Source organism: Chiloscyllium punctatum, chromosome 45, assembly GCF_047496795.1.
Source record: "Chiloscyllium punctatum isolate Juve2018m chromosome 45, sChiPun1.3, whole genome shotgun sequence".
NCBI lineage: Eukaryota > Metazoa > Chordata > Chondrichthyes > Orectolobiformes > Hemiscylliidae > Chiloscyllium > Chiloscyllium punctatum.
The window spans coordinates 30341382-30367380 of NC_092783.1; the positions used below are offsets into that span (position 1 = coordinate 30341382).

Below are 25999 nucleotides of genomic sequence, written 5' to 3' on the forward strand. Positions count from 1 at the left end.
GCTTTTAATTTATTGAAGGTGCTAAATTTTGTCAAAAATCTGATTGAAGTTAGGAAGGATTACAATCATTTTTTACGCTTAACCACACATCTCATTGCCTCCTCGGAAAACAGTATCAACCATATTCGATATGATATCACTTCCACCAAAGCCACGCTGAATTTTAATGTTTAAAACTGACTTTTAATGAATGCTGTCTCTTAAATTTATTTTTCCCATAATTTCCTTGGCAACCAGAGAGGGAGTGCTGCGAAAGTTCAGCAGACCTTCATCAGCCAAGATTCTATTGAATCACGGGACAAACTCAGTGATGTGTATAGCCTACTCCTGGTCACTATTTTCCTATGTTTCTATGATTCCAGTAAATAAGTACAATGTATGTATTGCTCCTCCTTTATCAACTGCGGCAATTGGTCAAAAACCTACAATGAACTGGAGGCATGATTTTCCCATTACAAAGTAATATTAATTTCACCTGATGGGCTTGATATTTCCGAAAAATCGCTTCTAATATATTCCCTATGCCCGAAGCTATAATTGTAATGCCCGAAGTTATAACTGACAAGCAATTTTCTGTTTTCTATATCTCCCCTTTTTAATAATGAATTTCAATTCACAATATTCCAATCTACCGGAACATTCCCTGAACCTCGGAAATTTTGGAAGCGAAAAACTAATGTATGAAATATTTCTCGAGTTGCTTATCTGTTAATATCCGTGCATGAAGTTGACCATGATCCCGGGTTGTCAACAAGGAGCTCCAGCTATTTGCTCAGGAACACTTCACTGACGATTGTCATTTTGTTTCCATCTTAACCTCCTTTTGTTTTCCTGATTTACCACCTATTTCTGATGTGTTACACATATCCTCTATCGACAGGACTGTAACATACCTGTACAATTAATTGTCTATCTACTTATGGTTACTGGTTTCACTGACTCAATTTCGACAGTACCAACATCATTATTGTTAACTCTATTTTTGAAAGCATGTCAGTACTATCTCTAACTGTTTATTTCATCTTGCTAGCTAAATTTCACTTTTAGTCAGATACTTGTTTCCTTCTTAAACTTTTATTCTTCAACTTGTCCAAATATATCCAATTTCTGACTTAATACCTATCAGTGTGCAATATTATAAACTTACATTTATTTAGTGTTATTATTTAATTTTAAACCATGGATTGTGACTGTTTTCCTTGAGTTTTGTTTTCTCACTCGACAGAAATTATCTCTGCGGTATAGTCTGAAATATATAATCTAATATCCGTTACTGCACTGTTATTAACTATTCCTTTAAATGATGTACTCGCTCAGTTTAAGTAGTTCTGTTTTCATATCTTCAGAATTGTCCTTATTTAATTTAATAACATAAGTCTTGTGCCCTCTACTTGTGACCTCAGAAGGAATTCGTAAGAGGACTAAATGGGATCATTATTTAATCAAATGTAAACCAGATCTACTGAACAACGTAATCTCTTCTCTTTCTCTCAGAAATTTGTCTCACACACGTTCTCAGATCTTAAGTTTCTTCTTGATATCGTACATGAATGGAGGAAAAAAAGACAATAGCAAACTATTAACAGAGGAACATTCCAAGGCAGAAAGACCTGTTCTTTCTGATGCAACGTCTTTTTGCATTTTATCTGAGATAAAATGCCTAAAGCTTTCTACTTTTAAACAGAGGTGAATTAGCGAAACTACTTATTGTCATTTAACTCCTTTTGCCTGTTGATAACGCTCACCTTATCTCTCTGACAGTTAATGTACTATAGTTTAAATAATCTTGTATGTATCATGTTTCATTCTCGAAATTGGGAATGGAATTGAACATAATGTTAAGACAAACAGTAATCTGGCCGTTTGCTCTCAATGTGGTCAGTGTGTGTTCACCCTCACAGGCAGGAAGACTGTGCGGATAACAGGAAAGTGGCACCTGGTTTATCCTTCACAGCTGACACACAACTTCCTGTTTCTGTGCGCCGGCAACAAGCAGCATATCTCACTTCTGATCAGAAAATAAACCCAGTGGACACAATCAGGAGGAAACATCTGCCAATGTGGCCTGTGTCAGGATACAGAATACGTGGAGCCTTATATGATCACATTGAAGTGACATTTACCAAATCGACCTGTCCATCTGTTTCATGGTCCAGTTCCAGGACGTCGTTGGACGATCCTCTGGACCACGTAACAAACTCATTCGATTCTCTAAAGTCTGGAACACATCGACTGTACCTTTTAATGTATTTGATCTTGTGCATTTTGTTATTCTTTCTTCATATTTAATGTTCCCAGTTATAGATTTTTTTCTGAATCCATCACCTCCTCACTCTAACACAGTGTTTGATTTATTTCCTCGATTTCATAAACAAAACAAAGGCAACAGATACACTGTTTAGGTACAGACAGGTATGTCCGTGTGTCAGAGTAAAAGAATCAATATTTGGAGAGATCACCTTTTCTGTACCTATATCTGTGGAGAGTGTGGTGCTGGAAAAACACAGCAGGTCAGGCAGCATCCGAGGGGCAGGAGAATCGAAATTTCGGGCATAAGCCGTTCATCAGGAATTTAATGGAAGCAGTCTCAAGCCTAAACAGTTACACCTGCAAAATATCACTGTGGATCTTTCTTGACTCCGAAAAAATCAGCTGCCCCTTTGATCCATGATTTCTAAAAGTTGCTTGCATGTCTGTTGAAAGACGTTTTCAAATAACCTGTGAGGTGCAAATCAGTCAGATTAAATTAACCTTTCGTGTGTTATTCGACACACACAAAAAAACAAGCAAGGTGGTTAACACGAGGTGTTGTGAGGGCTCATCTATCTTCTGCGCAATGTTCTGAATTTAAGTTGCGTCTGGTTGGAGATGAAACTGGATGGTTTCTATAAAAGCACGGTGTGTGCCTTTCACTTTGTTAATTTGTTTTACTGACCTTAGTTGAACAAAGGGATGTTGCCCCAAACATTGTCTGGGACCATTAATCAGACCATTAATTTCCACATCACCAAAGTTTATTGATATGTAATACCATTGAAATGAAAGCTTGGATCATGTATGATATAAATCATGTGAATTAGAGCCTCTAAATTAAACAAAGTAGGAAGGATGGATTTAGAGTACCCTGCAGTGGAAAGTTTTCATGATAGAGAGAGATCACTTTGCCCATCGGGCATGCCAACAGAAAACAGAGCCTCCCGGCCAAAACTTTGTAGCATATCGTTCGGGAACCTGCAGGTTCTCGCACTTGAAGTATATACAATAGTCTAGCACATGTTAAATGATTTGAGTGTTCCTGCATCTACCACCTTTCATGGACTGAGTTTCCTGAATCTTCCATGTCATTTTGCAGCCAAACACTTATATGTAAGCACCTCATTCACTGAACTTTCCCACCCAATCTAAAGAGTTTTTTTTCCCATCTACTTCATCCGGATATGACATTGATGTGTTTCTCAAGAAAAAAATCCCTCAACCTCCTCTGCTCCAACATGAACAATTCCAGGCAACTAGAATTTGCTAGTGCTGTTTTCTTTTTGCCTTAGTAGGATCCATCGACACTCATTCTAAAATACTTACAATTTGACTGTAATGAGGTGACCAATTATTCTGCGATTAAATGAGACTGTGAGTGAGTGTGTGTGACCATGAGTACGTCTGTGTGGATGTCTTCATTTATTCCAAATTGTAGTTGTTCTTATTTTATGTTTTGTTAACGTTAACTAATATCACATTAACTACAGTATTCCTCCAGCAACTGTGGGAATTACTTGTCGTTACCGAGTATTCACATCTAAATATGAAGAAAATAGTGTAAAAACAATGAGCTGCTGTTACATTAGGGAACACTTTGTAAGATCTAATCCATTATCAAAACAGGTATGATCTCCAATCCTGTAAGTGCTGGCTTGTGGGAATAAAGTAGAGGTAGAACTATATCATTATTCAAACAGTTAGTGCAGCCCTAAGGAATTTAATGACCTGTTCCCATATTTTGTTTCTCGAGTCATTTAGCTGTTTTTGACTTACTTATCAAAGGAAGCTAACATGAAAATTAAAGCACACATGTTCCCCAGAAATGCTGGCAGCAATGCTTCTTTATTCGGCCATCATCAGAGACATGAATTAAGCAAGTTAAAAAAAAACTTTCCTTTGACCATTGTTGACAACATGGTTTTCACACGGATCAAAGTATAAGGGGGGAGGGGGGATGTAACGGGGAGGGTGTTCACTGTTCTCTGGCGTCTCATTGCGTTTTTGAGCAAGAGGTGAACCTGCAAAGTACGTTCAGGATGGTACTGTAGGTATTTCAGTCGACACTGTTCAGTCGATTCTATAAATCAGCAATGACATGGGGATCTATTTTTGTTTGATCGTGTTTGAAGCAAAATAAAATTGAACAATACAGACAGGACAACTCTCTTTTAATGCTTTGAATCAATGGACGCTATATGTGACCCGGGGTGGCAGGACGATCTTTAGTTTAACAATATGGAGAATGTGGGGGAACTGAGTCACTTTTGGAAATCCAGATAGACTGGAACTTTGTTTTTCACTGGAACGTAAGAGTTTCAGAGATGAACTCACACGAGTTTGTAAAGTCATAAGTGGTAAGGTGAACGGCAAATATATTTTCCCTAGAGTGGTGGTGGTGGGGATTTCAAGAGTAGTGGACATATTTTCAGGTGAGAGGAGAAAAAAGTTAAAAAGATATCGGAGGCAACATTTTGTCACAGAGAATGGTTCATCGTGGAATGAACTTCCAGAGGAAGAGTTGGGTGTGGGTACAGATACATCTTTTAAAACACATGTTTGGGAGGATATGGGCCAAGTGCACACAGTTGGGATTAGTTTGATTTGGGTTATGGTCTGCATGGCCGGGTTGGACTGGAGGGACTATTTTCCCGCTGTTCACTCAATGACTAACTATCTGCTTTTTTTTCTCAATATGATAGAGCACTATAGTGATTCTCCAGTGAACTGTTAATGTTTCGAGAGATTCTACAAATATTTCCATTAATAAGAGAAGGGACTACCTCTCCAAGTTATACAACTGAAGAATTATATTTCAGTCAACATTGTTGCTGAGTGGATCTGTTTAAACGGAGGCAGTGGTTTGATTATGGTTTGATGTTGGCTTTCTGGCAAACAGTCAACGGGAGACAAGATATTAGAATTAGAATTCCTACAGTGCAGAAAAGGCCTGTCAAATCCACACCGCCCCTTCGAAGAGTATTCTGCCCAGACCTATTACCCTATAGTTCGCTGATTAACGTACCTAACCTACACATCTTTGAACATTATGGACAATTTAGCATGGCCAATTCACCTAAGCTCCACATCTCTAGATCATGGGAGGAAACCAGAGAACCCCAGAGGAAATCTACGCAGATGCGGGGAGAATGTACAAACTCCACACAGACAGTCTCCCGAAGCCGGAATTGAAACTGTGTCCCTGGCGCTGTGAGGCAGCAGTGCTAACCGCTGAGTCCACCGTACCAGCCCTAGAGCCTATAGTACCTGGTGTTCCCAGGTGGTTTCCTCCCCAAATACTGCTTAGCTTCCAAGATCAGACATTTTCAAACTAGTATTGCCATAGGCAATATCTTTGATCTACTGCAGAAACTTCAGATGCTTCCGGTAAATGAAACTGAGAACTCGAGGACCATTTCTGCAGTCAGCTTAATTGTTGCCAACTATTGTATCTGGCAGATTAAAAGGGAGCATGAATCAACTTAAATAAAATCTAAGCAAGCAAACTATATTTTTCCCAATTACCCACAATGGACACATTTCGCTTGGCATTTCTTCTTTAACTGGAAATGTCGCTGAATACAGTGCTCACTGCGTGACTATCAGAAAACAGGAAATTGATTGCAGGCCAGAAGTTTCTGTTACTTTCACCTAAAGGTAATTCTAGTTAGTTAAGCATATTTATTCATTATCCTTCCTGAATATAAAGTTAATGGATTCAAACTCCCACATTGCAGTAACATTTGTAATCATCTGAAATTAAATTAACAAACTTGAATTGAACTTGCATAACTTGTTGCACCATTCTCTGATTAATGCCTCTCATAACAATTGAGTGGGCCCTTTATACTGATTAGATTAGAGTGTGGAAACAGGCCCTTCGGCCCACAAGTCCACACTGACCAGCCGAAGCGCAACCCACCCATAACCTAACATTACCGGCAATTTAGCATGGCCAATTCACCTGCCCTGCATATCTTTGGAGTGTGGGAGAAAACCCACGCAGACACGGGGAGAATGTGCAAACTCCACACAGTTAGTCGACTGAGGCAGGAATGGAACGCGGGTCTCAGGTGCTGTGAGGCAGCAGTGCTAACCATTGTGCCACCCACATAGTATAATGGTTATTTTCTGCTGCTTTCAATTAATTAACAAACTTTGTCATAGCCACCAAAGAGCAGATAAATGTGCAGTTTATGACCTACATCTACAGAACTTATTATTTTAATACTCCGTAAGTTGCCAGACACTCCAGATATATCCACACAACTACTTCCGATGATTTGGACGTTGGTGTTTTTTTAACTTATCAACCGGCCTGCTTCAGTTCATTAGATTCTCTTTCACAAGTTTATTGAGTGTTACGTATCACTGTCAATTCACTTTTTATTGATCAGGCACACAGTTTTCCTTCACTATGCATTTTCAAATCTTAGGATTGAAAAAGATACAAAGACAGACTTTCTGCAATGTGAAGAATTTCTTCTAATCTCCCGGCCCAAACTGTTTAAAGACATGCACCCACATTGTGAACACAATCACTTTAGATATCCTTCATATTGGGCTGCCAAGATTGAATCTAGAAACGCCCATTAGAAATTAAATGTTATTTTGTAATGTGAGAGAAACCTGGAATGTTAGCGAACGTAAAGTCAGTAATTTTATTGTCTGATAAATTTATTGCACTCCTTTTTATCTTTATCTGCTTGTGGTTGAATCTAGAATTAAAGGGAGTTAATTTCTAATTGAATACTCTAAACATAATCACTTTGGACACTCTCTGTATTCACTTGCATTAATTGAATTTAGGCACGTCCCTTATGAGTCACATGTGACTGAGACTTGGAGGGTCCGGAAGAAAAGTTAGTTATTTTCTTGGCTAATAATATCTTTGATTTTAGTTTTATCTGCTTGTGAATGAATGTTGAAATAAAGAGAGCTAACTTCCAATTGAATTTATTTTGTGGTTTTATACAAAACATTTTAAACTATCATCTGAAACAGACCTCAAACTTTTCAATTTCACTTTCACCATTAAAAAACACTTCCAAACAAGCTATTCCCAAGATGCGTGTACATCCATGTTTACGAAAATACCTCGTATAAATATATGGGCCCATCGTTTAGGACTGTGAAAGGTGATACCAGGAAACCAACAGATGGAACATGTAAGCCTGCCCCTTCTGATGGTCATATAAATCCTGGTCACTGGACCGTCATTCGATACTCCTAAATCTGGTTTGTTTAGAAAGGTCTTGTCAGAACCGCTTTCCACAAGTTAGCAGAATGATTATGTCAACAATTTTTCTCAGTTTGTTAGTGACTTTCTTTTCATGTAAGTGTTTTTGTTCATCTCTCTTTGTTACTGAGTCAATGTTCATCTACCTCAGGAATGTAAAAGACTCAGGCGTCATTTCATCAGCATTTTGTTTTCTTTTTAAAGGTATCCAGTCGGAGGTTATTTTGACTCAACCAGAGGCAGAGAGTGGCCGCCACGGAGGCACTCAGAAACTGACCTGTGAAACTAGCGATATTGATCTTGGTAACTCCTATATGTACTGGTTCAGACAGGTTCCCGGACAGAGCCTGGAGTGGCTGCTTCACTACTACAGTTCATCCAGCAATGACTACGCCCCAGCGATTACGGATCGATTTATTGCTACCAAAGACACTTCGAAAAATATCTTCGCGTTGAACATGAAGAGTCTGAAGATCGAAGACACCGCCATTTACTACTGTGCAAGAGACGTACGTGGGACTGGAGTGCCACTGCAATTGTGATCAATACAAAAGCCCTTTGAGCCCTCGCTGTTGAAACCAGTCAATGTTTACTTCTCCAAACCTCTTAACTTGCATTCGTTCTGTGGGATATGATGTAAATATCACAGTTTAATTTGTAAATTATTGATGCGCCAGTTGGTGATTTTGAGGTCCAGCTCGTGTTACTCTGTGAAGTATACATCATTATAATCATTTATCAAGACTGTGCGAATGAATATCATTTATCAAGAGTGATCAGTATTCACTAACACGATGCGATGAAGATTTATCGTGAATTTATTTTGCTTGTGGTAAGAAATATTTAAAATAATGGCAGATTTTTTTTTGTTTGTAGGGCCCGTTATTGTATGAACCACTTCAGAGAATGTAACACTGTGACGACCTTCCTTACTGGGGCCAAGGGACCATGGTGACAGGAACTGCAGGTAAGAAACTTGAACTTTCTTAATTAATTTCTTTTAACTTTCTATTCATGGTAATAATTTCTGAATTAAATGAAACACAGGTTCTGTGCTGAGCTTGATTTGGTTGTAATTGATTTTTGTTAAAACTGATTATAAAATTAATTTAAGTCTCAGCAAATAACTAAATGGTGGTGAGGGAGTCAACTGCTCTGTGAATTTGTGTGGCTGGCTTAATTGAAACGCCAAAAGTATCTTAAGCAGTAAGGTATAAATAATGTTTAATGTCAGTGACACCCACTCTGAGTTTTATTACTGTCAGCAAATGCTAAGAATTGAAAGATGTTCGAAATATTACCAAACATGATCAAATATGCTAAAATATCAATATTAATTTCTTGAATATATTCTACCAATACATAATTTTCTTACCGTGATTGTAGTTTGTCATTCAGTTTATTAATTTTGTTGATGTCAAGCACATTAGATTCTGTCATGAAACTTTCTTGCAGTGTTATATTTCATTCTGTTGATTGAATTCAGAGTTTGTTTTATTTGATTCTGTTGAGCAGAATTGATTGGATTTTGAATTTGTTTTATGTGATACTGTTACATTGAGTTGATTCGATTCTGATTCTCTTTCATTTAATTCTGTTGTTTTGTTGATTGGAATCTGATTTTATTTTATATGATTTTGTTGAATTGAGTTGATTGGATTTTTAATCAATTTCAGGAATTGAACTGCGTTTTCATGCTTTCAGTAATTGGCGGGTTTTTTTGTTGCAGAGTGTGTGTGTGTCTGGATGACTTTTAATAACGAATATTTGTGAAGTTCTTTGTTTGTCCTGAATCATTTCTGCTTTGTTAAACTCTCGTGGCGATTTTATTTTGACTGATTGAAAAATGTTTATATCCGTTTGTAACTGAGTACCAAATTAAGGCAGAAGCACGGAAGTGTGAGAAATGAACAAGACTTTTTAATGCATTGACATTAAAAAAAATCTCCGTTCTTATTGTAAATTAAGTAACGTTTGTTTTGTGTAGCCTTATTCAAATAAAATTTGGGACTAAAATATTAAACTGCCGAATTGGTCAGGTTTCGTAATTGAGACTAAACTTATCATACGATTATAATGGTAATGTTTGTCCATTGAAATCATTTTGTTTTGATTTTAGTGATTAATCAGTAAATGCCTTTAACTGCTTTACTGTGCATTACGCAAGATTGAAATGACCAGGAAAGGTGTACGGGTTGGAAGTAAATTGAATTGTTGCCGAAAACATTAAAACTTCGTGTTTTTTTAAATAAGTTGACTCACAAACAAGGCTGTGAGTTCTTGTTTCTATTCAATTTTAATCATCAGCTTGTTTGATGGTAAGCAGTGTTTTTGGATTCCAGTTTGGGATTATTTTGCGGTTAGATTTATGTTTTTGATTCTGTTGAAAATGTTTGCAGAGTTAGTTCTGCTGCAAACAAATCGTTCCTCAGTGTTGTAACTTGATGATCTTTGTTCTTTTTGAGGAGAGAATGTGCTTGGGCTACATTACATTTGTTATATTGGTAAAGTTGTTTCTGGTTTCTACATTGTTTACATGGTTGGTGACAGTAAACAACTGTAGTTTTCACTTTGAACTTTTATAAAGCCGAATATTATGTTGAAAAGCAGATCGCAAAGGTTTTAGAAATGAAGTTACCTTTAGGGCACGATATTTACTTACAATTAATTGAAGATTTAACCTAATCTATGCCTTACATTCCAAATTTAGAAATCAGTTATCTACTTCGAACACAAGGTCTATCTTTGAACAAAGTTTAAAAATAAGACGACACCAAATTTTAGTCCAATAGGTTTATTTGGATGCACTAGTTTTCGGCACATCAGGTAGCTGTGGATCAGGATCATAAGATCCAGAATTTATGGAAAAAGATCAGTGTCATGCAACTGAACTGATGAATTGAATAATCCTAGATTGCAAAGCTTCCATACTGTTGGACTTTACCTGTTGTTGTGATGTTTTAAAATTTTGTTCACCCCAGTCCAACACTGGCTCCTCCACATCATGTCTTTAAAAAGTTTACAAGTCACAGAAATATAAATAGAATTTCAAAAGTATAATCTAATTCTTGCTATTGAGCGAAAATGCCACGACTGTGATATCATTAATCACGAATAACCTTTCAATTCCGCTGCACACTGAACACACACGTTTTCTGGCTTTAAAAGATCATTGACAAAGACTAGTTAGCAATTTTGCTTGAAATAATAATCTGAAGAACAGACCAATGCAGTTTAGGGCCATACTGCCTAAAGGACATGTGAACACAGCAAATTTAGAAGCAGAAGGAGACACCGTGCTCCCTCTAGAATGCTCGTCCATTCATGAGATCATCATGAATCTTGCTGCTCTTTTCCAACACCTGTTAAAATTGAACCCTATTGTTTACGGTTCAATGTTTGGATTTCTCTGTCACAGAAAGTGATTGCAGTCAAAATATTAAATCCTTTCAAGAAGGAGATGTTTCCCTCAACCTTTAAAAAAATGGGTATTGGGGAAAATGTGAACAGGGTTCACATATTGGTTGAAAACCATGAAACCACTGAATGGAGCATGGTTGGTCAGTTTGCACATAACACCAATTTTGCTGTCATAGTTGACAGTGAGGAATGTTATCTGAAAGTACAATGAGATCTCGATCAGCTAGGCCATTGGGCTGAGGAGTGGCTGATGGAGTTTAATTTAACTGAATATGACATTGCATTTTGTGAAGATAAATCTTGTCACAATTTACATTTAACGGTAGGGCGCTGGGTAGTGTTGTCGGACAAAGGCACCTGTGGTTTTAGATACTTAGATTCTTGAAAGTGGTGTCTCAAGTAGCTAGCATGTTGAAGAAGGTGTTTGACATGTATGTCTTCTTTGCTAAGAGCATCGAGTATCGGGGTTGGGGCTTCATGTTGCAGCTGTATCTGATATTGGAATGAACTGCCAGAGGAAGGGGTAAATGCAGATACAGTTAGAACATTTTGAAGACACATGGACAGGTAGACCAACTGGATAGATCTGGGTGGATATAGGCTAAATGCAGACAAATGGAGTAAGTTTAATTTGGGAATCCTGGTCAGCATAGACAAGCTGCACTGAAGGCCCTGTTTCTGTGCTGCATGACTTTGACTCTGTGACTCTGTAGTGGAATCAGCTCAAAGTTGGAAGGTGGTGAGCTAATGTGGGATAGAGTGGGAATGTGGTAGAGTTTGAGCTGGCAGGCTGCGAGGTGTTGGGTGGCTGCTGGGTAAGCTGGCATGCATCTAGTCTGACAGGGTGGCATCAAGGCAAATGATAATGGTCACAAGGAAATAAGTTGGTTGAGTTGTGCTTAGTTGGGGTGGGGTAGTTTTGAGCAGTCATGCAAGAGTTCTATCTGTGCCAAGATGGTTACTTGAGAGGTGAGCAGGGTGCTGGGGGAGTAAAGGGGTAGAAGGCCACTGTAATGAAGTTACGGTGGTCATGATGTCAAAATGCAAAGCTTGCAGTCTGGCAAAGTGGCAGGTGGTAAAAGACAGATGGAAGGGAGCTTTGATGCAATGTGCACAGATTGACTTGGGGAAGATGAGAGATCAGTGATCAAGGGCGGAGGTCATGTCGGGGGAAGACGGGTCCTGTCATACGTTGTGAAAATGATTGTGCCAGATTTACTATGGACCAGGTGCAGGGTGACAGGAGTGGAATTAAGTGAGGGGAATGTAGTTCACGTGTCCATCCGGAATACAGATTGTCTTGGAATGTGTTACTCTCTTGTGATGGGGGTTGTGTGTTCCAGGGTGAATGGGCTGTACTTTTTTGGATTTGTCAATGCGAGTGGAAATTGTGGTCGAGATTGAGAGTGAATGTGGTGGTTAGTCTAAGAGATTAGAGTTTTAGCAGTGAACTTCCAATGTCAGTTTGATAGTTATTGAAGTTAAAGTGTACTTGTAATTTTTTCAAATCATATCCATGTAAATGTTCAGTTTAGTTAGCTGTTACACTCAAGACTCTGAACCTCAATGGAGGAACATCAATTTTCCTTGGTCTCCAGAATTGAGATAATTGTTAAAGTTTCAACTTTTAGGCAATTAGCATGAAATCAGCTGTGATAGATATCCTTCCACTCCCAGTGCTCAGTTCCTGATTGTGCTGCTGCCAGTGACCTTCTTTCCAAAGGAACAATCAGACTTACATTGATAATTTGAGGAAGGCTTATGAGACCTGAAATGTTCACGCTGATCTCTGTCCTCAGATACTGCCAGATGGTGGGTTTTTCCAGCATTTTCTGTTTTTGTTTTTGATTTCCAACATCCACATTTCGTGAAACTTCTCTGCTCTTCACTTGCAATCCAATAAAAGTGTAAAACGGCAAGATTTTCAAACAGTTCCTGGGGGTGGGACGAGGACATTCTTATTACTAAATTGCATGGCAATTGTCAAGGTAGAGGGCATGTTTCTGAAAGGGAACCAATAGATCATGATCAACAACTGATAGAAAATAAAAATGTACTCAAGATACATTGTAAATTTTAGTAGGAAATATACAGGCATACATTTACCGCTGAGGATACATTTGACTAACTGTTAAGGTTGAATTAACAGAATCTAACTTGCTCAATTGATCATTCTACCCTAGAGACGCCATCTACCCCCACCCTTTATGGCCTAGTCTCCTCCTGTCAGAAACACAACACCAACGGTTCGGTGGTCTTTGGTTGTTTGGTGATGGACTATTCCCCTGATGTCATCAAGGTGACCTGGAAGAAATGTGGGCAGCCAATCACGGCTGGATTGAAGACATACCCATCAGTGAGAAACTAGAAGGGAGCTTACACCCTGAGCAGCCAGTTAACCCTGCCTGAGTCAGAGACAGATTGTAACAAAATCTACAATGAGGTTCAACACAGCGGGTCCCAGCAGAGCACAGGAATACTATGTAAGTGTTGTGGGAAATGAGATAAACAGTACATCTGCTATTAATATGAATAAGGTATTATTTATAACACATTTCAGAGTCATAGATGTATACGGCACAGAAAAGGACCTTCAGCCCTTTCAGTCCAGTCAATATCAGCTACCTAAATATTCCAGTCTAATGTGCCAGCATTTTATCGACTGCCTTGTGTGACTTGCAATTGCAAATATGCATCTAAAATACTTCATATATATTATGAGGGGCTTGGCCTCAACATGACTTACAGACATGAGCTCCAGATTCTCACCATTCTGTTTGATTTTGTTTTCCCCTGACATCCTCCTGGCTTCACCTTAACCCTGAGGCATTTATCCCTACATCAGGGGGAAAGGTTTCATCCTTTTTACCCTGTCTATGGCTGCCATAATTCCAGATATCACCATCATCTTCTCTCTCATTCTCCTTTGCTCCAAGGCAAACTCCAGTCTGTCTAGCTCATTTCATAACTAAAATCCTCCAACCTAGGCAAAATCCTGGCAAATCTCATCAATGCTACCTTCAGTGTAATCACATTTCTTTGATAGCATGCATTCCTACAGTGCATGCAATGTTTCAGTATGGTCTAATTAGCATTTATTAAGTTCCAGTATCCTCTCCCTACTCTTAATGTCAATATTTCAGCTAATAAAAGCAAATATCCTTCACACCTGCCACAGTACTATAAGGGATCAGTAGGTATGTACACCAAAGGTCCTCAGTCTTTTCTAGGGTTCCACCAATCAAAATGTAATATCTAATGGAAATCATTCTTATGCAGAAGAATCTATTTGCCACTTCTCAGCTCATATGGCCAACCAATTTTTGTTTCATCTGCGAACTTACGGGTCAACCTTCCTACATTCCAGTCTAAGTTATTTTATGTGCTAAAAAAATAACAAGGAAATCATCACTGATGCCTGCAGAACACCACTAGACACAGATTCCAGTTACACCAACATCCTACAACCATTATTCTCTGCTCCCTGCTACTAAGCCAGTTCTGGATCCAATTTGTCAAATTAATTCTGATCCCATTGGCTCTGATCTTTGCTATCATCTGGATATCAAGTTACTCTTTAAAAACTACCTTTTAAATTGTTTAGACATGACGTTCTCTCAATAAAACCATGCTGAGAATTGTTGATTGATTTTCCCAATAAAGATTATTTACACTTCTCAATAGTTCCAATAATTTCCCTACCATTGAACTGAGCTTGACAGGCCTGTGGTTTGATTGTTTATCCCTTCCTCTGTATTGCTACTACATTGGCTGATCTACACTCATTGCACAACCCCTGTGGTCAGACAGGGATTCTAAATTATTGCCAGTGATCCAAATATTTCATCCTTTATACTGCTCATCAGCATGGTATACATTTTATTTGACATGGAAATCTAATTGCTTTTCATCCAGTGAGGCAACACAGAACATCGCATCATCTACCCTAATTTCTGAAAGTACATCACAACACTTCTCCATTATTTCTATACCCATATTGCCCCTCTTACCAGTGAATACTGATACAATGCATTCATAGAGTCATAGAGGTGTGCAGCATGGAAACAAACCCTTCGGTCCAACTCGTCCATGCCGACCAGCTATCTGAACCCAATCTAGTCCCACCTCCAGCACCCAGCCCATATCTCTCCAAACCCTTCCTATTCATATACCCATCAAAATATCTCTTAAATGTGGCAATTGTATCACCCTCCATCACTTCCTCTGGCAACCCATTCCATATACGTACCACCCTCTGTGCGAAAAAGCTGCTCCTTAGGTCTCTTTTATATCTTCCCCTCTCACCCTAAACTTATGCCGTATAGTTCCCCGATCCCAGGGAAAAGATTTTGCCTATTTACCCTATCCATGCCCCTCATAATTTTGTAAACCTCTATAAGGTCACCCCTCAGCCTCTGCGTTCTCGAATGCAACCTAATTCTCTGACTCTACAACAATTGTAACACTGTTATAATTATAACACTGTATAACTTAAAGGGCATTACAGTTTCCTGCATTATCCTTTTATTATGAATGAACTTGTAACTTTTTTATAATTTCCTTTATTTTGACTTTCATTATTTTTCATAGTCCTTTTCTCGTTCTCTGAAGCTCCATCTTGCACGTTGTGTACTCCATGAGAGTTTCTATTCTTTTGAGACTTCAATATATACCATAAGCCTCCCTCTTTATCTCACCCTCCATGTCCTTTGATATCCAGGGTTTGCTGCATACTTGGTCCCACACTGGCTTCATGGGAGCAGTCATCCCTGTGCTTTTCTTGATTCTTTTCTTAAATATGTCCTACTGCTTTGGCTCAAATTTAACAATAAGTGTCCACTTTCAATCCACTCTGGTCAAATCATCACTTTATCTTATTAAAATTGTCCTTCCCCCATTTCATAACTTTGGTTCAGGCCCATTCCTATCTCATTCCAGAACAATCTGGAATCCACCAGATTTGATTGCTGTCTGCAAAGTGCTCCACCATTGATGTTTTAGCCACTAGGTCGATTTCACTACCTAAAGTTAAGCCCAGCTTCGCCCCTCTTTTGCAAGGTCTGGGTTAAACACATACTTTATTAAAATGCTCTCCTGGGGTCATTTTCAGAATTCTGCTACCACTAAACTTTTGACACGATGAATGTCCAAGTTTACATTGAGGGAGGTAAATGCTCTTTTATCATTCCCCCAATTTAATTTACACTTCTCTGAAATTAGCCCGTGTATCTGCACTTCTCCATCTTTTGGACCTATAGTGAGGTCTGTACTGCTCTCACAAAAGTTATGTTTGCTTTAGTTTGGTTTTGATGTACTGGCTATTTGCCTTCATTTGTGGGGGTATCCATGATTTCATTTCTCTTTACAGCTGAAAATGGAGCAGACCTTTTCTACACCGCCCCGTCCCCCACCCTTTTACATCTTTCCTTGAAGACACTATACCCTGGAACATTAAACTGCCACTCTTGTCCCTCTCTCAACATGCCTGCATGATATCAATTGCACCAATGACTCATTTATGCCGTTAGTTCATTTTGGTTTGCTCGTCAGACTCCTTTCATTAAAACGAATACCATCCGACATTGCTACCTCCTTGCTGAATTAAATGGCCGACAATTTCTATTCCTTATTGACTTCCTTGCTGTGCCCTTTAATTTTGGCCCTTCATGTCGTTCTGCTAATCTTTCTGTACAGATCACAGCTTCTATAGAACTCTGAGCAATTCTGATTCTTGCAATATCGAGGTTAGTATCTATTAACGACAATAAACATTGATATATAAGACCTGGTTGCATTTGTTATCAAATTCGATAGACAATGCATACAATGATTTTCCTGAAGGTCCATCAGGTATTCTCCATCCTAATCTTCACCTAACTGTGAGTACCAGTGAAGAAATTGCAAGCACCAAATTTGCAAACGTCCTCTGTTCCATCATCAATTTCCATCCAAAGTCAATCTCCACAAGTTGGTTAAAAAATGGCCAGTCCATGGATTCTGGCTTCTTCACGTCTCCTGTGTGTGAGGCGAATGACAACTTCTCGGTGACGAGTCGGCTGACAGTCCGTTATGGTGAATGGTCCAGCAATGCAGTCTATACCTGCCAGGTCACTCATGGAAAGAGCATTCAAAGTCAGGAAAATAAATTCTGGTGGGATTGCTACAATAGAGATGAATGAACTAGAGACTGCACCCAGGTTATTTCAGCCCTGGCTTCAGGATGGAGATGTTCATTCAGTGAGTAGTGGTAGTCTGAATAACGCTAAGGAAATTTCCATCGAGTTTGTAGACTAATTTCAGACATTCCTTTTTTATATTCTATGAAAAAATATAAAAAGTGAAAGTGGAGACCAGTCATGAACTAACCGAATGATGCCCTACGCTATCTCCAATGTTTACTCAGTTTTTTCAGATCTATTCCAAATCCGACACGTGAATAATATTTCATGACATATTTTAGTGAACAATCTCACACCAACAATGCAAATTATTTTCGATCACGTTAAACATATAAGACAGAATTTCCGTGGCCATTCAAATCTCGTGTAACACTTTTTGTTGAAAAGCCTCAAATGCATGAGGACAAAGAACAATTATGATTGATTAGTTTCCCCAAAATTCGGGATGTGATTTCGCACCGAGCATGACCAGCAGCATTTGCATGTAAGGAACATGAACATAGAAATGAAGTCTTTATATTCAGATTACTCATCTCAAGCATCAATAGATGGTGATTAGTGAGAGAAGAACTCTGAAAGAAAGGTAACTCCATGGGTTTTATCATGGTATCTTTTGATTTTTAATTTTTTCAAAGGTTTCACTTGTTACAAAGCCAATCTTAGAAATAACTACACAGGGTATGTTATAAGTAATCACGAATGTTTTCACAAATCAAAATATGTAAACAATAATAAACACCATTTCAGTAATAGCTGTAAGTTGCCATTTCAAAGGTGGTTTCTTCACTTTCTGCGTAAATAGTCTGAAGACTGTGAGTTTTGATCCTAAACAAGAATTCTGTTTCATAGGATATAGCAAGTGCCATGATTGCACAGTTAAAATCCTCCAACCGCCAATACAACAGGTCTTACTGGAGGAAATGGTGACGTTAACCTGCGTTGTGTGCAATCTTCCTTTAGGAGTCAATGTCACCTGGATACAAGAAAAGAAGCCTCTGAAACTGGAGATTGATGACCAGCCTGGAGAGAATCCCGACAGCGTGATCAGCAAATCAAACATTTCTACTGAAGCCTGGCTGAGTGGTGTTAATTTTGAATGTGTGGTAAACCATCAGTATTTATCGACTCCTTTGAGAGACTCCATCCACAAAGAGAAAGGTGAGTGGTGAGATTAAAGCGCAAAGTATGCCATGTATAATTTAGACCCAGGTACGTCAATGATATGATTAGATTGGTAATGAGCAAACAGCGTTGGGAGTATTAATGATGCATCAGATGGCAAGAGAGCTAAGTAGTTGATTAAGAAAAAGACAGAGCAAAAGATATTCTATTCTGATTAAGTCAGATAAGGTGGAAAGAAGTCTGGTTTGTGACTTAACCATCAGCAATGACAAATCTACAGAATGTCCGAGTTGTGGGCTGGAAATATGGAGCCCACTTCCAAATTAAACTCTTTATTACTTTTTTCAAGAATTTCAAGAGATTGAGGTTCATAAGGAAGAGGTATTGGAATTATTACAGAATGTGAAGATAGACAAGTCCCCTCGGCCAGATGGGATCTATCCTAGGATCCTCTGGGAAGCAAGGGAAGAGATTGCCAAACCTTTGGCATTGATCTTCAAATCATCATTGTCTGCATGAATAGTGCCTGAGGACTGGAGGATAACAAATGTGGTTCCCCTGTAGTAGAGAAGATGCTGGTAATTACAGGCCAGTCAGTCTCACTTCAGTTGTTGGTAAAGTGTTGGAAAAGGTTATAAGAGATAGGATTTATAACCATCTATAAAAGAATAATCTGATCAGGAACAGTCAGCATGGTTTTGTGAAGGGTAGGTCATACCTTACGAATCTTATTGAATTTTTTGACAAAGTGACCAAACAGATAGATGAGAGTAAACTAGTTGATGTGGTGTATATGGATTTCAGCAAGGCGTTCGATAAGGTTCCCCATAGTAGGCTATTATACAAAATGCGGAGGAATGGGATTGTGGGAGACATAACAGTTTGGATAAGTAATTGGTGTCCAGTTACTAGCGGCGTACCACAAGGGTCAGTGTTAGGTCCACTGCTGTTTGTCATTTTTATAAATGACCTGGATGAGGGCATGGAAGGGTAGGTTAGCAAATTTGCGGATGACACTAAGGTAGGTGGAGTTGTGGATAGTGACAAAGGATGTAGTAGGTTGCAGAGAGACATAGATAGGATGCAGAGCTGGGCTGAGAGGTGGCAAATGGAATTTAATGTGGGCAATTGTGAGGTGATACACTTTGGATGGAGTAATCAGAATGCAGAGTACTGGGCTAATGGTAGGATTCTAGGGAGTGTGGATGAGCAAAGGGATCTCGTTGTCCATATACACAGATCCCTGAAAGTGAACACCCAGATTGACAAGGTTGTTAAGAAGACATACAGTATTTTGGCCTTTATTAATAGAGGGATTGAGTTCCGGAACCAGGAGCTTATGCTGCAGCTGTACAAAGCTCTGGTGCGGCCACACTTGCAGTATTGTGTACAGTTCTGGTCACCGCATTATAAGAAGGATGTTGAAGCTTTGGAGAGGGTGCAGAGGAGGTTTACTAGAATGTTGCCTGGTATGGAGGGAATCTCTTACGAGGAAAGGCTGAGGGCCTTGAGTTTGTTCTCACTACAGAGAAGAAGGTTGAGAGGTGACTTAATAGAGACGTACAAGATAATCAGAGGGTTAGATGGGTGGACTACGAGAGCCTTTTACCAAGCATGGGGAAGGCAATCACGAGTGGACACAGCTTTAAAGTGAGGGGAGATAGGTATAAGACAGGTGTCAGAGGTAGTTTCATTACTCAGAGTGCAGTAGGGATATGGAATGCATTGCCTGCAATGGTAGTAGATTCGCCAAGTTTAAGTTCATTTAAGTCTTCATTGGACAGGCATATGGATGTAAATGGAATAATGTAGATGGATGGGATTCAGATCAGTAAGACAGGGCTGCGCAACATCGAGGGTCAAAGGGCCTGTACTGCGCTGTAATGTTCTATGTTCTCTGTTTAATGAATAGAATGGATACCATTCTGTTCCTTTTAAGAAAATGAAGATAAATAATTCCCAAATTAAAAATCACACATTTTAATGTATAGTGAAGTTGCAATATTAATTCTGAATATTTATATTTGATTGATTTGTCTCAAATATTCTGCAATGATAAATCCACTGGAGCCATCAGTATCTGTCCTCATGCCACCAACAAAAGTCTCCGTTCGGCAGTTTCTCTCCCTCACCTGTTTAGTGAGAGGTTTCTCCCTCAAAGAGATCTTTGTCATGTGGACAAAAAATGACAAACCGGTGAATCCCAGAATACTGAGGTGATGGTGGAGAGCGACAACACCACCTTCTTCATGTACAGCTTGTTATCCATGACGGATCAATAAACAATCTAAATGCATTCTCTCGGCGTTATATTTGTCAGATTCAATACATCGCACTTGAATTGAAAGTTATGGTTATGATAATGGCAACAGCTGGGCAACATTCATCACTCTGTTCTTCCTAGTATTTTCTACAGCGCTGCCGTCAGTTTGGTGAAGGTGAGAAAAGTCAAGCAGTCGAATATGTTTTATGAAGTCTGTAATTGTGTCATTGAATATGACACTGAAATTATGATGTAACTGAAATTATACATTGAAAAATATCTTGATTGTTTGTTGAGTCTTTCATCTGTTTGAATATCATGATAGTTTCACTTCTTTCATGTGTAAATCACAAAACCTTTTTTTAAAAGTTACATTCTCAGGTTAACTGTAACAATTGGTGTTAACCAGATAGTATGTTGAAGGTGTAGCCCCCTGTGTTCTCTGTCTGTGCCCTGATGTTTAGACTAATTCTAATCTAAGAAGTGAGTTAACAGGTCTTCCATGAATTCATGCAGTTTTTGAGCAAAGAACAATGTAACTCTGCAACTCCAAATCACTCCACAAACGTATATGTATATGTGTGCATGTGGGTTTGTGTGTGTGTGTGAGTGGTATGTGTCTGTCTGTCTGGAGTGGGGGGGTTGTAAGTGTGAGAAAAGTGTACATGTGTGTATATGTGAATGTAGAGTCTCTAAGTCTGTGAGGGGGTGCATGTGAGTGTGGGAGTGTGTGTGTGTCTGGGGTATGGGTTGTGAGCGTCTGTGAGAGAAAGTATATATTGTGTAAGTGTAGAGTGGTCTGTCTGTGGGAGGATGCATGTGGGAGTGTGTGTGTCTGCAGGGGTATGTGCGAGTGTCTGTGTGCGTGTCTGTGTATACGTTTGTACGTGTGTGTGGGTGAGTGTGTGTGTGTGTGTATAGTGAAATGGTGGTCACCCACAGTGTGACATGAGCCCAAGGTCCCGATTGAGACCCTCCCTATGAGTACGGAACTTAGCTATCAGCCTCTGCTCCGCCGCTCTTCTCTGCTGCCTGTCCCGAAGCCTGCCTTGGAGGATGGTCACCCAAAGGTCTGAGGTCGAATGTCCTGGACCGTTGAAGTGTTCCCCAGCTGGGAGGGAACCCTCCTGTCCGTTGATTGTTGTGCAGTGCCCATTCATCCGTTGCTGTAACCTTTGCTCAGTTTCCCCAATTTGCCTTGCCTCAGGACATCCTTGCCTGCAACGTATAAGATAGACAACTTTGGCTGAGTCACATGACCACCTGCCACGTACATAGTGGGAGGTGTCTCCATGCGTAATGGTGGTATCCATGTCCACACTCTGACACGTCTTGCAGCGCCTACCATGACAGGATTGTGTGGAGTTATCCTGAAAGCTGGGCAGCTTGCTACAAACCATTACCTATTTCAGGTTTGCCGGTTGTTTAAAGGCGAGCAGTGGAGGTGCGCAGAAGGTCTTGGCGAGGTGCTCATCCTCATTGATAATGTGTTGCAGGTCACAAAGAAAATGGCTTCGTTTTTCAGCTCCTGGGAAGTACTGGACAACAAAGGGTACTCTGTCAGTTGCTGCATGTGTCTGTCTCCAGAGGAGGTCATTACGGTTCCTTGCCCCTGTTAGAATGAGTGATCGATGAGTTGATCATCGTACCCCATTCATATGAGGGCATCCCTAAGAACTTCCAGGTGCCCGTCACGTTCCTCCTCATCTGAACAGATCTGATGTATGCGTAGGGCTGTTTTAATATGTTTTGGGTTGAAGCTGGCAAAGTGTAGCATTGTGAGATTGTCTGTGGGTTTGCAGTAGAGTGTGGTGCTAAGGTGTCCGTCCTTGATGGAGATGCATGTGTCCAAGAATGAGACAGATATTCGAGAGTAGTCCATGGTGAGTTTGATGGTGGAATGAAACTTGTTGATATCACTGTGTAGTTTTATCAGTGACTCCTTGCCATGGGTCCAGAGGAAGAAAATGTCATCAATGTATCTGGTGTATAATGTTGGCTGGAGGTCCTGCATAGAGAAGAAGTCTTGTTCAAACCTGTGCATGAAAATGTTGGCATATGTGGGTGCAAATGTGGTCTCCATGGCTGTTCCATGTGTCTGGATGAAGAACTGGTTGTCAAAGGTGAAGACGTTGTGATCGAAGATAAAGCGGATGAGGTGTAGGACAGTGTTTGGAGATTAGCAGTTGTTAGTGTTGAGTACTGAGGCTGTTGCCATGATGCCGTCATTGTGGGGGGTGGTGGTGTAGAGTGCTGAAACATCCATTTTGACGAAGAATCCTCCCAGTTCAACTGGTCCATGGGTGCTGAGTTTCTGTAAGAAATCCGTAGTGTCTCGACAGAAGCTTGGGATCCGCAGTACAATAGGGTTCATGATGTCTTCGACATAGCTGGAGAGATTCTCACACAGGGTCCCATTGCCTGATACGATGGGACGTCCTGGTGTATTGGCTTTGTGTACCTTTGGAAGGCAGTAGAAGTCCCCTACACGAAATTAAGGTGCATAGGGTACTCTGAAGGACTGGATCCCAATTCCTTCCCAGCCAAATACTTTTCACTTGTCCTGTCTGGTTGTGTTTTATCCAGTCATTTTCGTTAACGTTGCACCACCATGCGGCCCACTTCTGTAAATGCATCTTTCACACGGTCAGTCTATGGAATACTCCAGAGGCAGCATGATTAGAGAGCATTTCCTCTTATGTGCAAAGGCTTCAGGCCATGTAATGATAAAATTCAGAACTTTGCTCCAACAGAAGCCTATAAAAGGTAGGCAATGGAGTTTGAATGTTGACTGTACTCTGTCTAAACTAAAAGTACTCCCAATGTCGAGACAGGCTGGGTTAGTAATGCATAAATCACCATCTATAATGCCCAATTAAACATTCATCAGCCAAAAATGTTAACGTTCAGTCAGATATGTAGGCACAACATGTGGACAAACCAAGGGCTAATTTTCAGAACAGGAGTTTTTCTTACACATAAGTCTCATGTAACACAAATTCTGGGATCTATTTGACACACTACATCCATCAAACTCCAGGAAATGAGACTGAGATCTATCTGATACAGGGATATTACTGAACAACAACAGTCAAAAGTTATGAATCTGAGGTCAATCAGGTAAGGCAGAGATCAGATGTACTGGAAATATTCAGCCATTGGGATCTATACATTGCAAGACAGAATTCAGCACCTATCATCACAACTGTTAACAGAATCTGGAACTTATCTAGGCTAGACACTCTGAAGCCTACTTTATTTGTTCTGGTATCTACATATGTAAAATGAATCCCTTATGAAAACAATAGTAGATTCTTCAAATAATCCATCAATTTAGATTTGCCTTGGCCAGATCTGATATCTTGGTCAGCCCGGAGCACCCAACCATTCTGTTATTATTCGAGGCCTGATAAGAACTTGCCAAAACTATGCTTTCCCATGTACTTTAGTTGACCATTCAATCCTTAAGCGTGAATGTTATACCTCAACAAGAGATGAATGATCAACAGAAATATCGACAACAGTTACACACGTGTGCATTCTCAAAATTAAAATGAATTGCCCACTGAATGAAATTAGGCACATGCACACAGACTCTCCCAAAACCATTAGAGCAACAGTTGCATATTTACAGTCGCAACAATTTACATCATTGTTAAACATGCAAAATGTCTCAAAGAAACACAGAGGCGGATTGAAGGAATGGAAGTGAAAATGGTAAAGTCGATGGTAGCGTGCAAAGTAATAAATATAAGCTGACTACAGAAATTGTGGAGCACCAGTAAACTTGGGAGATGCTTGGACAAACTTTTATGGTTACTGTAAAACTTAGACTGGCATCATTGCTGATTAATCGTAACTTCTCTTTCAAAGCATCACGCCAGGCTAAATGCTAATGCACCTTCAATACCACAATTAATCCTGAGTCCACTGCACACTTTACAGGACCATTAATTATCTGAAACATTCGCTGCACTAAAGTAAGTTCCACTTTATCCAGTTTTGTGTTTTTTTTGATTGCCAGCATCTGAAAGCTCTCAATTCATCTTCAGTGGAAGCAGTTTCACTCTAACTGAATGTACTAAAATCCATCAGGGATTTAAGGAGTTCAATCAAATTGAAAATGACTGTTCAGCAGAGGAGAACAGTTCCAACTTCTCGAAGTCAGTGAGGTGCATCATCCCGGGAACAGTTTGTGAATCATATACACTGTCTTTAGTATGGTTTTATAATGGTGGCTGAAAGAACTTTTGACGAGGATTCGTCTCCTGAAGTAGTATGGGCTGAAGTTAGAAACAGGAGAGGAGAGGTCACACTGCTGGGAGTTTTTTTATAGGCTTACACAGATTTGCAGGGATGTGCAGGAGAGGATCGAAAAAACGATTCTGTGTAGGAGCGAAAGGAACAGGATGGTCATTATGGGGTCTTTAATTTCCCCAACATTGACTGGAAATGGTGTAACTCTAGCATGTCAGATTGATCAGTTTTTGTCCAATGTGTACAGGAGAGTTTCCTGACACAGCATATGGAAGGGCCAACAAGAGGGGAGGCCAAACTGGATCTGGTGCTTGGTAATAAATCAGGCCAGGTGTTTAATTTAGTGGTAGGTGAGCACTTTAGAGGAATTGACCATAATTCGGTTATGTTTAGTTTAGGGATGGAAAGGGATGGATACATGCCACAGGGCAGGATGGGGAAAGGGCAATTAGGCAAGACTTCGTAGACAGAATGGGGTAGCAAAATGCAGGGGATGGGGACAATCGAAATGTGGAATTGGTTTAAGGAATATATATTGGGTATCCTTGATAGGTATGTCCCTGTCAGGCAGGAAGGAAGTGATAATGTAAGGGAACCTTGGTTTACTACAGAAATTGCATCTCTTGTTAAGTGGAAGAAGGAGGCTTATGTGATGATGAGATGGTTCATATGAGGCCATGGAGAGTTACAGTATAGCTAGGAAGGATTTAAAGGAGAGTTAAGAAGAGCAAAGAGAGGACATGAGCAGTCTTTAGCAGGTAAAATAAAGGATAACCCTAAAGCTTTCTATTGCTATGTGAGGAATAAAAGGATGACTAAGGTAGGAATAGGGCCAGTTAAAGACAGAATGGAAAGTTATGTGTGGACCCTGTGGAGATCAGAGAGGTTATAAACAATCATTTCTCATTGGTTTTCACATAGGAAAAAGAGTGTATTGTAGAGGAGAAGAGTGAGATACAAGATGTTAGACTAGAAAGGATTGAGGTTAATAAGGAAGAGATGTTGTCGATTCTAGAAGGAGTGAAAGTAGACAAGTCCCCTGGGCTGGTTGGGATTTATCTGAGGATTCTCTGGGAAGCTAGGGAGGAGGTGTTGGAGTCTTTGGCTTTGATCTTTGTGTCATCATTGTCTACAAGTTTTGTACCAGAGGACTGGAGGATTGCAAATGTTGTGACCTTTTTCAAGGAGGACAGTATTCATGGCCCTGGGTGGCAAGGTGGCTCAGTGGTTAGCACTGCTGCTTCACAGCAGTAGTATCCCAGGTTC

General features: G+C 39.8%; 1 gene segment (V, D, J or C); it reads left to right on the plus strand.

Moving 5' to 3' along the window:
- Positions 1–7467: 7467 nt before the first annotated feature.
- On the plus strand, positions 7468–20753 carry LOC140467266 (Ig heavy chain V region-like). The segment is given in 4 exon segments: positions 7468–7588; positions 7697–8001; positions 8369–8459; positions 18052–20753. Coding segments are annotated over 3 exon segments (390 nt in total).
- The last annotated feature ends 5246 nt before the right edge of the window (positions 20754–25999 follow it).